This window comes from Peromyscus leucopus, chromosome 12 (genome assembly GCF_004664715.2).
Source record: "Peromyscus leucopus breed LL Stock chromosome 12, UCI_PerLeu_2.1, whole genome shotgun sequence".
Taxonomy (NCBI): Eukaryota; Metazoa; Chordata; class Mammalia; order Rodentia; family Cricetidae; genus Peromyscus; species Peromyscus leucopus.
This window is the reverse complement of record NC_051073.1, coordinates 7064415-7083059: the sequence shown is the minus strand read 5'-3', so window position 1 is coordinate 7083059 and position 18645 is coordinate 7064415. Positions and strand designations below refer to the sequence as shown.

At 45.5% G+C, this 18645-nt stretch overlaps 1 protein-coding gene across 1 annotated transcript; it reads right to left on the bottom strand.

Annotated features, from left to right (window-relative positions):
- Window positions 1-4506: 4506 nt before the first annotated feature.
- Dnajc28 (DnaJ heat shock protein family (Hsp40) member C28) lies at window positions 4507-7347 on the bottom strand. Its single transcript, XM_028877103.2, has 2 exons — window positions 7094-7347; window positions 4507-5703 (listed from the first exon to the last, which is right to left on the bottom strand). Exon 2 carries the CDS (start codon window positions 5674-5676, stop codon window positions 4528-4530), a length of 1149 nt encoding a protein of 382 aa, XP_028732936.1. The 5' UTR covers window positions 5677-5703; window positions 7094-7347; the 3' UTR covers window positions 4507-4527.
- Between the last annotated feature and the right edge of the window lie 11298 nt (window positions 7348-18645).

Here is an 18645-nt window from a genome sequence, read left to right as displayed (position 1 = left end):
CTGGAGTAAGTGACAGGTGAGGTCGTCCCATCCTCAGGACTGTTTTCCTCTCCTTATGTCTGAGTCTTAAGTGAAAAGATTGGACTGGATGTCCCAATCTAGTGTCAGCTGTTGGTGTCGGGGCTATTACGACATTTCTGTTTGTCTTTAAACACCGGTGTAGAGGGGTCCATTGTCCTCTGCCTAAAGCCAGGTGGCAGTGATGACGGACACACCAAGGAGTCTGTATCCCAGGGCTACATTTAAGGGTAAAGGGTCCATTTGGTCCCCTCAGTTATAGATTTCTGAGAATTCAGATAAGGGATGATAGATGTCGTGACCTCAAAAGACAGTGCATGACCAAAACACTGTCAAAAGGGAAAGGTGGTATTTCTTCTTTTTGTTTATTTGTTTTGTTTTTTTTGAGACAGGGTTTCTTTGTGTAGTTTTGGTGCATGTCCTGGGACTCGCTCTGTAGACCAGGCTGGCCTTGAGCTCACTGCCGCCCAACTATGAAAGATGGTATTTCTAAGAACAGGTAAAGCATTAGTCAGCATTAGTGGCACTGGAATGTTCCTTCCAAGCATGGGCTCCTCTTAACCAAGCCTCTTAGCTTGAGCTTTGTTTTTCTTCCCCATTAATTTGAGACAGTGTCTCGCTATGTAGTCCTGACTGGCCTGGAACTCACCATCAGATTTGCCTCAAGATCACAGCGATCTCCCCGCCTTTGCCTCCCAAGTGCTGGGATTAAAGGCCTGGCCTAGCATATTATTTCCAGATGCACTTCCTGTTACCAGCTGCTGGGGTCCCCTCACTGGGTTTCTCCCACCTTTTGGGACTTTTCTGAACTGTTCATGACTGAATGATGTGAATTTCCTTGTCCCTGGAAGTATTCTCTCTCCCTTTGACAATGTATAGTGGCTGTTCTCATGGGGTTCAGTTTTAGGGCTGAGGTACCAGCATACTGCCGGAGGCTGAGACCTGGGCATGTGGATCAGAAGCCCTAGCCTCAGATCACTGGGCTAGCCCTGGTCTTGAGAGTTAGAAAAATGACAGAGAGAAAGAAGCAGTGCAGAGGGGATGAGGAAAAGGCAGGGCGCCCTGTGTCTTAATGTGCTCTGAAACGGCGAGAGGTAGCTTCGTCAACCTGGCCTAACCTCAGAATCACATGGGGAGAGTCTCAGCGAAGGAATGCCCAGATCAGACTGGCCTCGGCATGCCTGAGGCTCAGGGTGGGGTTGTCTTGCTGGCCTCGGTTGATGTGGGAAGACTTACCTAAAAGGGGGCCCACACTGTTCCCCGGATTTGGGTCCTGAACTGTATGTTAGGAAAAGCTAGCTGAGCATGAAGCACGCGTGCATTCACGTCTCTCTGCTCCCGCCTGTGGGTGTGACGTGACTGGCTGTGTCAAGTTTCCAGTGCTTTGCCTTCCCTGCAGCGATAGACTGTGACCGGAAATAGTGAGCTGAAGATAATCCTTCCTCCCCAGACTGCTTCTTGCCAGGGTGTTTAATCCCAGCAGCAGCAAGGAAGTAGAATGCTGATCAGTTAAGCTGGAGAGATGAAAAGCTAAAAGGTCAGCACTCGGAAGCACAAGCATTCATTCCATCTCAGCAAACTAAAAACTTGCAAACCGTTTCCCTGCCCTGAGAAGGGTTGCTAAAATGAGACTGTTTTTACACCAGTGAAGTTTCAATGTGAAGATTGATGTCACAGTCAGATGTCTATCATCCGCCAAAAAGATCTGAAGGAGCTGGGGGTGTGGCTCAGCTGGAGAGTGCTTGCCCAGTGCGTGTGCAACCCTGGGTTCTGGTCCAGCGCCACATGAACGGGTGCTGGGATGCTGCACACTGTACTCCCAGCACCAGGGAGGTGGAAGCAGGAAGGTCAGAAGATCAAGTCATCCTTGGCTACGTAGTGAGTTTGAGGCCAGTCTGGACTACATGAAACTGCTTCAAACAATAAAAAAGGAAATGGGGGGGTGGGGAGAGAGATGGCTCAGTGGTTAAGAGTACCTGCTGCTCTTGCAGAGGACTTAGGTTCAATTCCCAGCACTCATATGGTAGGTCCCAACTGTAACTCCAGGCCCAAGAGATTGGCCCACTTCTGGCCTCCTGAGGCACCAAGCATGCATATGGTACACATACATACATGCAAGCAAAACACGTACACACATATAAATAAGTAGAAAATTTTTAAAGAAAATAATAACACAAGAATTAAAAAGATTTCAAACTCCACTTAGATAGTTAAAATGTGGTTATTATTTACTTTTACTTATAGAACAAGGGACGACTGAATGATCATTAACGTAACTTTATTAACACAGACATTGGCAAACAAAGCGAATGGTGCTGGGATAGTTTTCTTGTAACTTCACTTTCTCATGGGCAATGCTGAAAATCATTTCATTCATGTTTACTCCAAACTCGATTTTTTAACAAGAGTCACAGAAAAACAGGCTTCTAAAATATTCTGGAACCAGGCCAGGCGGTGGTGGTGCCTTTAATCCCAGCATTCAGGAGGCAGAGCCAAGAGGATCTCTGTGAGTTCCAGGCCAGCCTGGTCTGCAGAGTGAGATCCAGGACAGGCACCAAAATTATACAGAGAAACCCTGTCTCGAAAAATAAAACAAAACAAAACAAAAAATCTGGAACCATAGTTCTTATCACAAAGCCATATTTCATGTTGTTGACAATTTCATTTATAGTAATATATATATATATATAAATATATATATAAAACTATCATCTTAGAAGCCAAATAACTCCAACTAAAAGAAAAAAAATCACATATTGTGCCAACTAATGGCTGATCATTGAAGCAGAAAGGTCCCATCTTCCTTCTGAGGATGTAGATTTGTTTTAATCATTACAATCTTTCCAGAATCATTTGTTGGCCCCAAATCAGCGTTGGGAGCTGTTCTTCTGAATCCCACCTCTCTGCTCTCTGGAGATGGACTGGTTCCTCTCCACCTGCCTCGGCATCCTCCTAGGTACCCAATACTGTGCTCAAAGCAACTAGCCAAGCCCAAGAGCCCCAGGTTTTCTAAGGAGACAGGAACAATAAACAATCTTGTCAGTCCGTCACTTGCCAAAGATGCCAAGGAATAAACTTCAGATACCTCATTATCAAAGGGTCCCCAAGATGGGAAGTTGGGTCCCCAAGACAGTAACGAGGGGTTCTTATGTTGCTGAAAGTCTCTGGGGAGTCTGGTTTAGGACACTGTGGGGCTCAAGGAAAGTTTGTGGAAACCTAGCATTTCAACTTGTGATCAGAAAACAAACTAGACGTGAACCCTGACCTTTGCATTGACCTTAGGGACGTCTGCCCCCTCTAAAAGTTACAAGAATATATTCAGACTCTTTAGCATTGAAACCTATTCTTAGAACTTTTTAATCAACTAGTTTAACCGATTAACTTCTGTAGCCAATGGATCCTAAAGGTTAGCCCACGTACTTGCTCAGTGTTTTCTTTGTCCAGTGCCCACAGGGAAGGACTTTCTAAGTGCAAGAGTCCCGATACGCTATTTCCTGACCTTCAGTGTTCCTCCATCCAGCAGATGCTCCAACAGTTTGGAGCTTGAATAAGCTCAGGATACACAGTAGCAAACTACAAAAAGCACCTGCCATCTGGAGATTTTTAATTTATTATTTATGTGTGTGTATCTGTGTGTGTGTGTGTGTGCTCGCGCGCGCGCGCGCGCGCTTGTGCGAGTACCCATGCACACACATGCAGGTGCCAGCAGAGGCCTGAAGAGGGCACTGGATCCCTGCAGCTAGAGTTCCAGGCAGTGGTGAGCCTCCTGAAATGGGTGCTGGGAAATGAACTCGGGTCCTCTGCAAGAGCAAGGAGCAAGCACTTTTAACTCCAGGGGCTGTTTCTCCAGCTCTGCCCCCCCTTTTTTTTCTTGAGATTATTAAATTTCATTTGGAGACTTTAGTTGGTTAAATCTCATTACAACTTACAACTTCTTCAGTTTTGTGTTTCAAAAATATATCTTTTGGTTTTGTTGTTTAAATACCTATGTTTAGAAATGTCAACCTTGCCGGGCAGTGGTGGCTCATGCTTTTAATCCCAACACTCTGGAGGCAGAGGCAGGTGGATCTCTGTGAATTCGAGGCCAGCCTGGTCTACAGAGTGAGCTCCAGGAAAGGCTCCAAAACTACAGAGAAACCCTGTCTCGAAAAACTGGGGGAAAAATGCCAACCTTTACGTCCCTAGAGGTTCAAAGAGCACCGAGGCTTCAGGAATGCCCTGTGTGGGTCACAGGTCTGAGTCTCAGTCCCACCCATCGCCTGATAGATTGACCTTTCCTTTAGCAGGATCTTTTTCTTGCTACATCCTTATAGCAATACTGACTGAATTTTCTCTCGACTTGGTTTCTTGCGGTTTTCTCATCTATCACCAGGGGTATGATTAGTTCTCTGAAAACTACAAAGGCACACAATTCTCGAGTCCCTGAGGCACAACAATCAGATTCTACATCTGGTGTCAGGGCAGCTCAAAACTGACCAGAGCAGTAAATGACCGTGAACATCAAAAGCGTCAAATTTTAATGAATTTCCACAGATTCACCCAGTTTAGAAAGCCCGTCTTGACTCCGGGGGTTTTCTCTTCTTCCTGGCTAATGTCATCTGGGTTTTTGTCTGTGATTTCTTTTGCTTCTGTGAAGGCCTCATACATTTTCTGGACTCTGATCACTTCTTTCTGGGCATCAAAATGGACTTTCTGCCTGGTTAGAATGGGAACGATCAGGTTGAAGTCACTGATCCGCTTGTTTAGCTTCCGGATGTCTTCTTGAAACTGCTCACACACTTGGTTCCACTGTTTCTGGCCCCCGGGTGTCAGCGGGTTCCCAAGCCTCTTCCTAGACACTAAAAGTGCTTCTCGAAGTTGCTCGATGGTATCCTTGATTTCCTTCTGCATCAAAATCCACTCTGGTTGGTAGCCATTATCTATCAATATTCTGTTTAGGTTGTGAGTCATGGGATCAATATAAGAACAGCCAGAAAACTTCTTCAGAGGCTTTCCTTTCCCGCTGAGGTTGTCAAAGTCTCCTTTTGCCATCGACTCCTGAATGAGGTCTTCCACCAGGCGCTCTATGGCTTGAGTTATCTTTCGTTCTTTGCTCTGTCTTACGTCTTGGACAGTTATGCTGTTTGCAAAGTGCTCCCTCTGGAGTTTCTGCTTTTGGTATTCCATCACCTGCTCCGCGGCACGGTCTGCCCTAAACTGTCTGTACTGTTTCTCTCGTTGACTTGGTGTCCCAGAGCCAACGCCTTCGAAGCTTAAGTAATGCCGGTGCTGAGGTGTTCTATATTTGAATTTCTCTTCTTCCTCTGTGTCTTCAGCTTTCTTCTCTCGGGCACGTGTTTGTTCTATGACATGGGAAAGCACATTCCTATAAGCTTCTTCGATCTTTATAAATGTTGCAGAATCAGCCTTATCAGAGCCGCTGTCTGGGTGATACTGCTTGGCAAGCTTATGGAAAGAGTCCCTGACATCGTCTGCAGAGCATCCCTCATCTAGGTTCAGCAGCCTGTAATATTCCTTGATCGTCTTCTTAGATTTATGGGTGGAGAGCATCCTAGATGCAGGGTCCGAAAGCATTTTTACCCCAGGAGGAGGCAGTGAAGCGCTCATTAGATGTGGTCTTAAGATCTGAGCCATCTTCATGCTCATTGTGTTCATCATTGATTCGGAATTCTTCCTAGCAATGGTCTACAAAACAGCAAAGAGCAACCAACTGTATTATCAGCCATTTTCTTTTTTTCACTAACAAAGTAAATTAAGGTGTACTCAGTAAGCACCGATTCTTGGGGCAAGAGAGTGGAGAGGTTTGGTTCCCAGCACACAAATGGCAGCTAACAAATGTCCCTAACTTCAGTTCCAGGGGGTCTGACACCTTTGGGCCTACTCAGGCATTGGATGTACATGATGCTCAGACATACATGTAGGCAAAACACTCATATGCACATAAAAAGAGAAAAGTCAGTTCTTTGTAACAATGTTGCTATGCAAAATATATACATTTTTATATTTATATATTTTATTGATGTTAGCTAGAGGGTGGACATTGATGTTTAGCAATTACATATTGTGACACAATCTGAATTCTTCTACTCACCAAGAACCTAGATAGTTCTTAGAATTCCCCTAATCCAATTTTCTCATTTTATAAGAAAGCAGGGGGCTGGAGAGATGACTCAGTGGTTAAGAGAACTGACTGCTCTTCTAGAGGACCCAGGTTCAATTCCCAGCAATCACAACTGTCTGTAACTCCAAAATCTGACACCCTCATGCAAATAAATACATGCATGCAAAACACTAATGCAAATAAAAATAAATAAATTTTAAAAAAGGAAGCAGGCCTAGAAGGTTAAGCAAATCAATCAAATAATATTACAAGGTATGACAAATGATTGGGGCTGGGGAATTGGCTTGACTGGTTTTTGTTTGTTTTTTTTTTTGAGACAGGGTTTCTCTGTGTAGCCCTGACTGTCCTGGAACTCACCATGTAGACCAGGCTGGCCTTGAGCTCACAGAGGTTAACCTGCCTCTGCCTCCAGAGTGCTGGGATTAAAGGTGTGAGCCACCACTGCCAGGCAATTGATTTAATTGTATCCTCAGCAAATTGCAAATTTCCCCAAGCACTTTTTTTTGGCAGATAGTGTAGCATGGTCGTCATGAATACTTGTTGCACACCAAACAGGGAGCACCAGGGAGACAGGGACCCAGTGTGACACTAGATTGAATAGAGTACTGTGTGCAACCGACTTTAAGCTCCGCACCTCACTATCTGCCAAGTGCTGGGGGGTGAGAGGGGGAGGGGAATGAAAGGCGAGCGATCCCCAGCCTTATTAAAAAACGCATGGTCCTGTGGAGAAGAAAGACACTGGACACCGACAAGAGACGATGAAGTACTAGAGGATCACTGGATGTGAGTTTACTGGACGTTTGATTGTACGGCGTGTTTTAGAAGTTATGGGGACCCCGATGTCATAGCAGGGGGGTCAGTGGACCTCAGGGTTGTCTGGAATGCTGGCAGCTATGCTCCCCGTGGTGGGGGGTGTCTCAGGACGGTGTCAGTCCCGCGGCACCCCCTACTCACCTTCACTGCCCCGATGTGGGCTCAGCGGCTCGCGGCCCCCGCTGCGCCTCTGCGCTAGCACGCTCGGCCCCCTCCGTCCCGGCCTCCTCTGCCGCGCTACCCGGCGGAGCCTTGATCATGTCTCACTGCGACAGGCGGCCTCCCTCAGCCGGGAGAGCCATACCCGGGGGACGGAGGACAAACACCTAGGGACGCCCGTTGAACCCGGGGGCGACAGGCTCCGCCTCCAGCCGCTTTCGAGGGCAGGGTTTGGGCGGTTGGGATTATGGGAAATGTAGTTCCAAGGCAGGTGCGGCCGGGGGGGGGGGCGGGCTTGGGACCACCAGGGGAGTTGCGGCAGGGTGGGATGGGTTTGTGACTCCAAAGTGTGTGTGTGATCTGGAGAGAGAAGATTAGCTGTCTGCCCCTGTGGGACACCTGCACTGTCAGTAGGCTTCCTTAGGCCGGAACGATGGTCTTGCATTCAGCCAGTCTTTTGTTTGGTTGGATGTTTGTTGTTCTTTGTTTTTTTTTGTTTTGTTTTGTTTTGACACACACCGGCTCACTTAGCCCAGGCTGGCCTCGCACTCACTATGTATCGAGGATGACTGTGAGTTACAAATCCTCTGCCTCCATCTTCCAGGTGCCGGGATTACTGTCCTTTGTCACTTGTTTATAGGACGCTATCGGTGTATAAAGCCAGGGGCATGTGCATGCCAGGCGAGCGCTCTCAGAGCTCTACCAGCTGCTACACCTCACACCAGCAGCAAGGGCAGTCAGCGCTGCACATGGCCAGGCGATGCAAGGTGAGGGGGAAAAATGAGAGTCTTCGGCTTTAAATTCAGTCTCTGTCGGAATTAAACACGCTCCCCTCCCATCTAATAGAGCAATTTCTTATTTTCTAAACCTCTCTCTCCCCCCACCCTCTCCTTCATGTGTATGGATGTTTTGCCTGTATGTCTTTGTACCTGGTGTGTGCAGTGCTCATGGGGAGTAGGAGAGGTGGTTCCGAGGTGGTGGTGGTGGTGCACGCCTTTAGTCCCAGCGTTTATGAGGCAGAGACAGGTGGATCTGAGTTCAAGGCCAGCCTAGTCTACAGAGCTAATTCCAGGACAGACAGGACTGTATGAACAAAAACAACAACAAAAGAAGAAAAGGATATTCCTGAGTTACAAACAGTGTGAGCTGCCAGGTGGGAGCTGGGACTCAAACCCTGGTCCTCTGCAAGAGCAAGTGCTTTTAACCACCGAGCCAGTTCTCCAGCCCCCATTCATTAATTCATTCATTAATTATTTTTATTTATTTAGACTTTACAGGTATGGATGTTTTGCCTGCATGTATGTCTGCACCAGGTACAATTATAGACAGCTGTGAGCTGTGTGGGTTCCCAGGATTGAATCTGGGTCCCCAGAAGAACAGCCAGTGCTCTTATCAATTTATTCATCACAGGGTGGTAGTGGTTCATGCTTTTAATCCCGACACTTGTGAGGCAGAGCCAAGTGGATCTCTGTGAGTTCGAGGCCAGCCTGGTCTACAGAGCGAGATCCAGGACAGCCAGGGCTACACAGAAAAATCCTGTCTCAAAGACCAAAAAAAAAAAAAAAAGTTATTCATCTTTCAAGTTCCCTCTCGATTATTTTGAAGAAACAAGCAAAGACTTCTTGAGTTGAAAGTCCTATTTATTCCACCTTTTGAGTATTTTAGACAAGCTACCTCTCTGTAAAGTCAGAGTACTGGCAAATAATAAATGTGGAGGCTGGAGAGGTGGTTCGACAGTTGAGAGCACTTGTTGCTCTTGCAGGGGACCTGGGTTCAGTTCCCAGTACCCACATGATGGTGCACAATCATCTGATCCAAGGGATCCAGTGCCCTCTTTTGACCTTTATGGCACCAGGCACACACAGGGCGCATGTACATATATGCAGGCAAAATGCTTATAGATGTAAAGTGACATAAATCTTAAAAAACAGTAAATGTGTATTTAGTATTTGCTGCTGGCCAGCCACTGGGATAAGTACTCAGTGAACACTGTGTTAAAAAGTCCATGCAAAGAAACTAGTGTTCACCTCAAAAGGAGTGAGAAATGGCTTATTCTGAGCTATGGGAATGACTGTACCTGAGAAGCAGATTCAACTTGCTCAAAATAGCATGGTCCACGACAGAAGTAAGCATATGAGAGTTCATTAATTCTAGAAGAAAGAAAGTCATAAATCAAGGCACTTACCAAAAACCTGGGACCACAGGTTAGAGGGCTGCAGGAAAGTGGGGGAGACTGGGTTAAGGGTTTCAGATGCCAGCTGGATTTGGTGGAAGCCGGTAGTCAGCTAAGGATGCATTTTGAAGGCTTTGTGTGGTTGTCTGTTAGGTTAGAAACTGGTCAGAAATGAGTGGCTTCAAAACAAAACCAAAAGCAGCCCCGGGTGAACTGGTTATGGTTCTGTAGTATTCTTCTTTTGTTATTATTATTTTTTTCAGGACAGGGTTTCTTTCTCTTTTTAATGATTTATTTTTATTTTGTGTGCATTGGTATTTTGCACACATGTATATCTGTGTGAGGGTGTCAGGTCTCCAGAACTGGAGTTACAGACAGTTGTAGGCTGCCATGTGGGTGCTGGGAATTGAACCCAGGTCCTCTGGAAGAACAGCCAGCGCTCTTAGCTGCTGAGCCACCTCTCCAGCCTCCAGGACAGGGTTTCTTTGTGTAGCGCTGACTGTCCTGGAACTCACTTTGTAGACCAGGCTGACCTTGAACTCAGACATCCACCTGCCTCTGCCTCCTGAATGTAGGCATTAAAGGCATGCGCCACCACCTGGCGTTGTTCTGGCTCTGTAACATTCTTACTCTCCATGATCAGGAGATTCTCAGCAGTCAAGAGAACTGATGAGAGTCAAAATAGGTAGGTCTCTGGGGTGGGGGCTTTAGTTTCTAAATCCTCACAACAGTGCTGGGAGATAAACACCGTTTTGTTCTCTGCTTTACAAAAGAGGATGTAATCATCGCCTCAGACACTGATCTTGTGAGAATTACACAGTGCATGTAGACCACTTGGCAGGAAGCCGTGCACATGAAGCAATATATATATTTTTATTCATTTATTTATTTTTTAAGATTTATTTATTATGTATACTGCACACCAGAAGATGGCATCAGATTTCACTACAGATGGCTGTGGGCCCATGTGGTGCTGGAATTGACTCAGAACCTCTGGGAGAGCAGCCAGTGCTCTTAACCGCTGAGCTATCTCTCCAGCCCCGAAGCAATATTTTTTAATAAGTTATTTATTTGTTTAGTTTTATTTATTTATTTATTTATTTATTTATTTATTTATTTATTTATTTATTTTTATGCTTTGGTGTTTTGCTTACATGTAGGTCTGTGTGAGGGTGCCAGATCTCCTGGAACTGGAGTTACAGACAGCTGTGAGCTGCCATGTGGGTGCTGGGAATTGAACCCTGGTCCTTTGGAAGAGTAGCCAGTGCTCTTAACTCCTGAGCCATCTCTCCAGCCCCAATAATTTATTTATTTGCATCAATCCACCTGTGTAAGGGAGTTGTATCCCCTGGAACTGGAGTTACAGACAATTGTGAGCTGCCATGTGGGTGCTGGGAATTGAACCCAGGTCCTTTGGAAGAGCTTAACCGCTGACCCATCTCTTTAGCCCCATGAAACAATATTTTTTAGATCACCACCTCTCCCTTGGAGGCAGAAATCAAGACATCTTTCAAATCCTCTGGTGGAAACATCCGGTAGGTGGTTACAGCAAAGCAAGGAGATCTCTGTGGCCGGTCTCTGATGGCAACATTCTTAGGTTTGGGGTCAGGGGAAGCTAAGGATCTGTTCATACATTTCAAAAGAATTTACATATCAACCAGTAGGGTGGCCGGTGATATACAGGTGGGCGATAAATGGCTACTTAAAGGACTAAGACTGCCCAGGATAATCTGACTCTGGACCTACAACATTCCAACTCTCCGTAGTCATTGAAATTCTGAGCAGTCAATCCATCCTTGTAGAATATGTTAAGGGAGGTGTGGCTTTTTCTGTGGACTTCAGTTCACACTGAAACGGCATGAATTAGACCCTATATACTGTTTGTTGGTTTGATTTTCCTAAGCATGCATACCAACACAAAGTAGCACTTGCAAATTAGACACAGTAGGGGATTAAAAGTGTTTAATAATGGCTGGGCACTCCCTTAATCCCAGCACTCTAGAGGCAGGGGCCGGTGACTCTCTAGGAGTTCAAGGCCAGCCTGGTCTATATAGCAAATTCCAAGGCATGGTCTACACAGTAAGACCTTGGTTTTTTGTTGTTTTTTATTGGTTTGTTGGTTTGCCCCTGCCACCCCAGACAGGGTCTCTCTGTGTAGTCCTGGCTGTCCTAGAACTCTGTAGATCAGACTGGCCTTTGCCTCCCGAGTGCTGGGATCTAGGGTGTGCACACACCCCTATCCCACCCCCACTCCGCACCCCCCTGCTCTGGTTGGTCATTGGATCTCAGAACAAGAAGCCTCCAGCTTAAGTGTTTAGAGCCTTACTTGCTTTAGAAGTGTTCTCTCGCTTCTAAAGTCTGGAGCGACAGGCTCCTTGCTTCCAGAACTTCCAGCTGTAAGGCTCTGGGCTTCTGGTCCACCCCCTCAGTCTTGGGCACACTCAGACCAAGACCAAGACTGCCAGCTCTGGAAAAATGCCCCCTCACCTCTAATAGCGAGAGTAAAAGGACCCGGCCAGCATCACATAGGACCTTCCAGAGCGTAGTGCCAGAGGGGAGGTGGGAGGCTGGTAGGTACCACAGGGAGGGTTTCACAGAGCCTTCTTTCATTTTATTTATATATTTATTTTTTTCGAGCCAGGGTTTCTCTGTGTAGTTTTGGTGCCTGTCCTGGATCTCGCTCTGTAGACCAGGCTGGCCTTGAACTCACGGAGATCCACCCCGCTCTGCCTCCTGAGTGCTGGGATTAAAGGCGTGCGCCACCACCGCCCAGCCCTTCTTTCATTTTAAAAGTTAAAATTTATAGTGAAAAACTTTGAAACCAGGCTCTCTCACCTCCTGCTCTTTTAGTGAAGGGTAATGAAGACAGCTTTTCTTTCTTTTTTTCTTTTTTTTGGTTTTTCGAGACAGGGTTTCTCTGTGTAGCTTTGCGCCTTTCCTGGGACTCACTTGGTAGCCCAGGCTGGCCTCGAACTCACAGAGATCCGCCTGGCTCTGCCTCCCGAGTGCTGGGATTAAAGGCGTGCGCCACCACCGCCCGGCCGAAGACGGCTTTTCTTAATCTCAGTAGTTTCTCCGATGTAATTTTAGTTAAGAATGTGCTCAAGGGCTGGAGAGATGGCTCAGAGGTTAAGAGCACTGCTTGCTCTTCCAGAGGTCCTAAGTTCAATTCCCAGCAACCACATGGTGGCTCACAACCATCTGTAATGAGATCTGGTGCCCTCTTCTGGCCTGCAGGCATATGTGCAGACAGAACACTGTATACATAATAAATAAATAAATCTTTAAAAAAAAAAAAAAAAAAAAAAAGAATGTGCTCAAGGACTAGGGAGATGGCTCAACAGATAAAGGTCCCTGCCACCAAGGTTGGTGACCTGAGTTCAATTCCCAGAATCCACATACGGCAGAGGGAGGGGCTGAGCCCTGCAAGTTGTCCTTTGTGGTCTATACCCACTACCTCCAACTAAATACAGATCACAACCAGAATTGAAGCTGGTCATGGTAGTGAGCACCTGTAATCCCAGTACCTGTAACCCCTGGAGGGAATGACAGTAAGAGGTCACAGAGAGGCTGAGGTGGTGATCACCTGTAATCCCGGCACCTGTAATTGGCATCTGTAATCCCGGGAGGGATGACAATAAGAGATCACAGTGAGGCTCAGGTCAGTCTGGCCTGTATAGTGGGACCCCGTCACAGGCAAAATGGAACTCAACTTCTGTGACACATGCCAGCCACAGCCTTGTCAGTTTCCTACCCTTCTGTGGTGGTGTGAAACAAAATGGCCCCTAAGGGGAGGGGCACTGTCAGGAGGTGTGGCCTTGTTGGAATAGGTGTGGCCTTGTTGGAGGAAGTGTGTCACTGTGGAGGTGGGTTTTGAGGTCTCATATATGCTCAAGATACCTCCCAGTGTCTCAGTCCACTTCCTGTTGCTTTCTGATCAAAATGTAGCCAGCACCATGTCTGCCTGCATGCTGCCATGCTCCCCGCCATGATGATAATGGACTGAACCTCTGAAATGTAAGTTGCCACCTCAATTAAATGTTTTCCTTTGTAAGAGTTGCTGTGGTCATGGTGTCTCTTCACAGCAATAGAAACCCTAACTAAGACACTGTTCTCTGGTCCCTTCTGGGTATTTGGTGACAGGTACTGGGTGATGGAAGTGGCTAAAAGGGATCCTGTTAAAACTTACTTCTAGCCAGGGGGCGATGGCACATGCCTTTAATCCCAGCGCTCGGGAGGCAGAGCCAGGCGGATCTCTGTGAGTTCGAGGCCAGCCTGGTCTACAGAGTGAGTTCCAGGAAAGGCGCAAAGCTACACAGAGAAACCCTGTCTAAAAAAAAAAAAAAAAAGAAAGAAAGAGAAAAAACAACTTACTTCTAGTTTTCTGGGACTCCTGCTTACAAGTACAAACTTCAATACAAACTTCAATTAGCAGAAAACAAAACAAAAGCCATGCACAACCTGGCGGCGGTGGTGGCTGGCAGGTGGCTGGCGCACGCCTTTTATCCCAGCACTCGGGAGGCAGAGGCAGGTGGATCTCTGTGAGTTCGAGGCCAGTCTTGTCTACAGAGTGAGTTCCAGGACAGGCACCAAAACTACACAGAGGAATCCTGTCTTGAAAAACCAAAACAAAATTTAAAAAAAATACATGCACTGTCTGTAAAGAACTGCAGATCCAGAATTTAAAATGAAGGAAGTGGATGTTGTTGTTGTTGTGTTTCTAGAGTAACCTCTAGATTCCTTTCAGTCCCTCTCTTTTTAGTCTGGAAGTTAAATCTCAATTGGAAGTTTAGAGGGAATGGGGAGATTTAAATCAAGACACTCAGGGGACTATTTGAAAAAGGGTATTGATGGGCAGATTTGAAAAGAATTGGCCCAGTGTTCAGTGAGAGGGTCCTGACTTCAGTAGTCCCTGGGAAATGCAAACTACTACAATGCAATAGCAGTGTCCACCCGTACTGGCTAAGGGTCGGTGGGGCACACTATGAATCCGCAAGGTGCTGGGGATGTCTTTCTGTATGCTGTGAGTGTGTTGCTCTGATTGATTGATAAATAAAACGCTGAAAGCTAGAAGTCCACCATGGCCATACAGTTTATATAAGTCTCTGTGTTTACTTGGGTCTGAGTGGCTGCGGGCCCTGGCAGGACTGGAGAAATCTCCAGCTACAGCAAGGCAGTGGGACTCACACACTGCTGGTGTGAGTGTGAATTGGCTGGAAGACTTGGCAGAAGATTGGCTAAAGAGCCCCAGTGATTCTATTCCTAGGGACACAACAGAAAAGCAAAGATAAGGTCGGCAGTAGTTATTATTACAGCACTAACTAGAAACACTCAGATGACATCAGAGAAATGAATAAACTGGTATTTTCACACGCTGAATTGTGATTCATAAAACATATAATATGGAACTTAATGGGAGCCAACAAAGCTAAAGATAGAAATGTACATATATCTTGTGGTATTCCATTATTTAGATGTTGATGCCAACACACACTGACACAGATATACACACACACACACACCCTCTTGGCTCGAAGGGAATACGAGGTTATTTATTCTAAAGGCAAACAGAAGTCCATGGCCCAAGAACAGACTCAGGTTTGTTGCACAAGTCCTTATAAATGGTCTTATAAAAAACAAAAACCCGAGCCAGATATCAGGGTGAAAGCTGAAAGATCAGAGAAACAGAGCAAACCACAGCCACCTCTTACCTCACCAACTCCTCAGCCTGACAGAGCCTCTACAAGAGAGTCAATTCCTGTCTCTTCCTATCTTATAATCCTTTCTCTGCCCAGCCATATCACTTCCTGTCTCAACACTCCTAGTGCAGGGATTAAAGGTGTGTGATCTCAAGTATTGGGATTAAATGTGTGTGCCACCACTGCCTGGCTCTGTTTCTCTTTTAGACTGGATTAATCTCAAGTAGGCCACGCCTCTGATCTTCAGGTAACTTTTATTTGCTAAGAGTACAAACAAAATATTACCACACAGGTTACCCCCTCCCCCGCGCCCAAATCCATGTCCCAGTATGGTAACAGTTTCATTTTGTTTTTATAGTAACAGAACAAAGAAAATTATAAGTCAAGATGTCTCTCAAATACATTATTGGAAACACCTGCTGGGAAAACTGTTGTTGGTCCCCATAATGTCTGTTAGAAGCTAGGAGTCTGCACATTCCAGAAGGATTTTATCTGATAGTCTCAAAGATGTTTGGTCACTCACTGTGTGGGCAATACATAGCTATTTAGGGGGCTAAGATAGCCCAGGAAAATCTAGCTCCAGATCGACACCATTCCAGCTCTCCTGTCCCAGACATTCAGAGCAGTGTATCAGTCTTGCAGAAGGAATCTGTAACAAAGGTGTGGCTCTTTTCTGGGAACTTCAGTTTGCTTAAGAGCTTGTATCAGGGAAAACTAATAAGAAGCCAGTCAGCTTTATTTCCAAACAGAAATCCCTAAATTACTTAGTTATTTTTAATATATATACATATATATACAAAACATATAGTTCAATATATTTTAAACGCTATGATATGAAATATATTTGATATTATAATTTGATATCTTATTTAATATATAAACATAATATGTATATGAAGTATATAAAATATATTTGAGACAGGCTCTCACTATGTAGCCCTGGCTGGCCTCAAACTCACAGAGATCACCTGCCTCAGCCTTCCACATCTTCAGTTTGAAGGCATGTAAAACCAGCCCTGAACCAATTACTTAGGAAAGAACTTTGAATGAAAAGGTCAGCAGGCAGAACAATGAATTAGTCAGGAGTGATTCCCCAGAGTGGATAACCACAAAACACCAGGACCCAGAGAGCTCTGCAGAGTGTCGGTGACATCACCAGAGCTCTGGTGGGTCACAGGTGGAGTGGTATCGTTGTGCATGTACGCCTCAACAGAAAAACTTAAAACATGTATGCGTTTGGGGAAAGTCCCTTATACTGAAGTATAAGGCTGGGAGGTGGAGGCCGGAGATCAAGAAGTGAATTTTGACCACAGTGAACTGAGGTCAGCTTGGGTAACATGAGATCCTATCTACAAGCAAATTTGAAAACCGAAACCAAGATCATGGTATCTGAAAACCATGTAAGCTGATCTAACGGTTTACTTTTTGTTATTTAGTTTTTTGTTTTTTTGTTTTGAGACATGATCTCACTATACAGTCCTGGCTATCCTGGAACTTGCTCTGTAGACCAGGCTGGCCTTCAACTCAGGGATCTCCCATGTCTCTAGAATGCTGGGATTGAAGGCATGTGCTACCATCCCCCATCCCCCAAAAATTTAAAAAAAATGAGTGATAATGCCCAAGAACCTCCTTTTTTGCATTATTTTCTACTTCTGGTGAAAAAATAACAAGGAAGGATTAGCTATTAAACTTCATTATTAAATAATATGTTGCACTTTAATAGCTTACTTACAGATAGCTCTCACTCTGGACCCTGGCTGCCCTGCAACTCTGTAGACCAGGCTGGCTTCAAACTCGGAGATCCACCTGCCTCTGCCTCCTGAGTGCTGGGTTTAAAGGTGTGCGCCACCATGTCTGGCTTTGAAGAATCGATTACACTTTTATTTATTAATGTGTGGTTCAGGAGGACGTGCATGTGTTAAGGTGCATGCCTGTGGAGTTGGCTGCCTCCTTCTATCTTGTGGAACCTGGGAACCAAATTCAAGTCGTCAGGCTTGAAGGCAAGAGCCTTTATGGGCTGAGCCATCTCACTAGCCCCCTGAATAACTTAATGTTCATATATTAATTAAGACAGTAACTTAAAAATTTGAGGAGTATTTAAAGGGCATGAAATAACTCACTAGGAAACTTAAATAGTCCTTTTTAGAATATCTGTCTTACTTAACCTTTGGGAACTAAATCCTTTTCCTTTGGCTGAATGTATGAATACTAGATATTAATTTATTATTATAAGAAGATGCCAGTCTCTACAGATTGTGGGTGCTAAGTCAGGATCTGGCACATGGCCTTAACTTACATCTTCATGTACAGTTCACTCATTGGGAGGCAGAGGCAGGTGACTCTCTGTGAGTTCAAGGCCAGCCTGATCTAGGGAGTGAGTTCCAGGACCACCAGGGCTACACAAAGAAACCTGTCTCGAAACATCAAAAAACAAAAACAAAAACAAAAAAAAAAAAATAAGAAGGAAGAAATAAAGGAAGAAAGAAAGAAAAAAAGAAAGAAAGAAGAAAGAGAAACAAGAAACACTCCTACCCTACCACAGCCTTCTGCCAGAACAAAATGTGTAATCAAAGGTGGATTTACTCAGTTCTGAGCAGAAAAAGTGAGCAAGTGATCTCCGTAATGAGATAAATACCCATACTTACTAACTCAGTGACATCTTCATAATCTAATTTTCCTTTTTATCATGACACTCCAATGGCTGCTCACATTCAGTGTGTCTAAATAATACTCTGTGTGTGACTGCCAACCCAGCCAAGCACCCTCCATCTTGGGAGTTCAGCTGTGCGCCTGAAGGATTATCCTATCTGGGCTTGCTGACTGTTCACATCCCTTCCTGGGGGAGGGGAGTGTCCGAAGACCTGTTGTGTGTATGCAACTCGGCCTGAACTGCAGGTGGCCTGGGGGAGGGGCTTGGGTCTCCAGGCCAGGGAAGACAGGAGGAGAGGGTGGGCATCCATCTGTGAAGTTACAGAAACCTTCACCCCTGCTGGGTACGTTCCAGCTGCGGGAGGAGCATGCACACCCTTCCAGTACCTCTCCATCTATGCTCTGTAAGGATGCCAGTAAGCTCACTGATGCCCCGCCGTGAACTTTGGCAGGATCTAGTCTGGGTTAGGGACCTTAGAAGGCAGGGATTGCTTCCTCTTCCCCTGGGAAGGAATATTAGCATCATGCTCTATCACAAACCAGACAACAGGAGTCTCTAGTTCTGACCAGTATCATCTCTGCTATAATGTATATTGTTTTCAGGCATCTAGACACATGGATTTTTCTCTAGGGACATGGGATCAGTTACCTTCCATGGAGCCTGTCCTTTGAAAACAGTGGGGTGGAGATTAGCATGAAATAGAGCAGGAACATTAACTTATTCACTTTTTATTCTTACAGTACTGAGGATCACACTGAGTACTCTTAACTTTTCAGATTATAAATACATGCTGATTTTTAGTAGTTCATATTGTTTCTATTAGTGTGTGACTTTACTAACCCACAGCATTTTCTGTGTTGGAAAGTCTCCAGAACTAGTTCAGTTTTAATGGCACTTAGACCCCTCTGATGGAGGCTTCTTACTAGTCCAAGGGTGATGGTGAGTGGCACAGGCCTGAGGTGCCCCACCTGCACCAGGCGGGGAGCCGGGCATCTGTTACTCTGTTGTAGCT

Coding starts and splice junctions, on each gene's coding strand:
- Dnajc28 (XM_028877103.2), bottom strand. CDS start 5,676: ATGATGAACACAATGAGCATGAAGATGGCTCAGATCTTAAGACCACAT.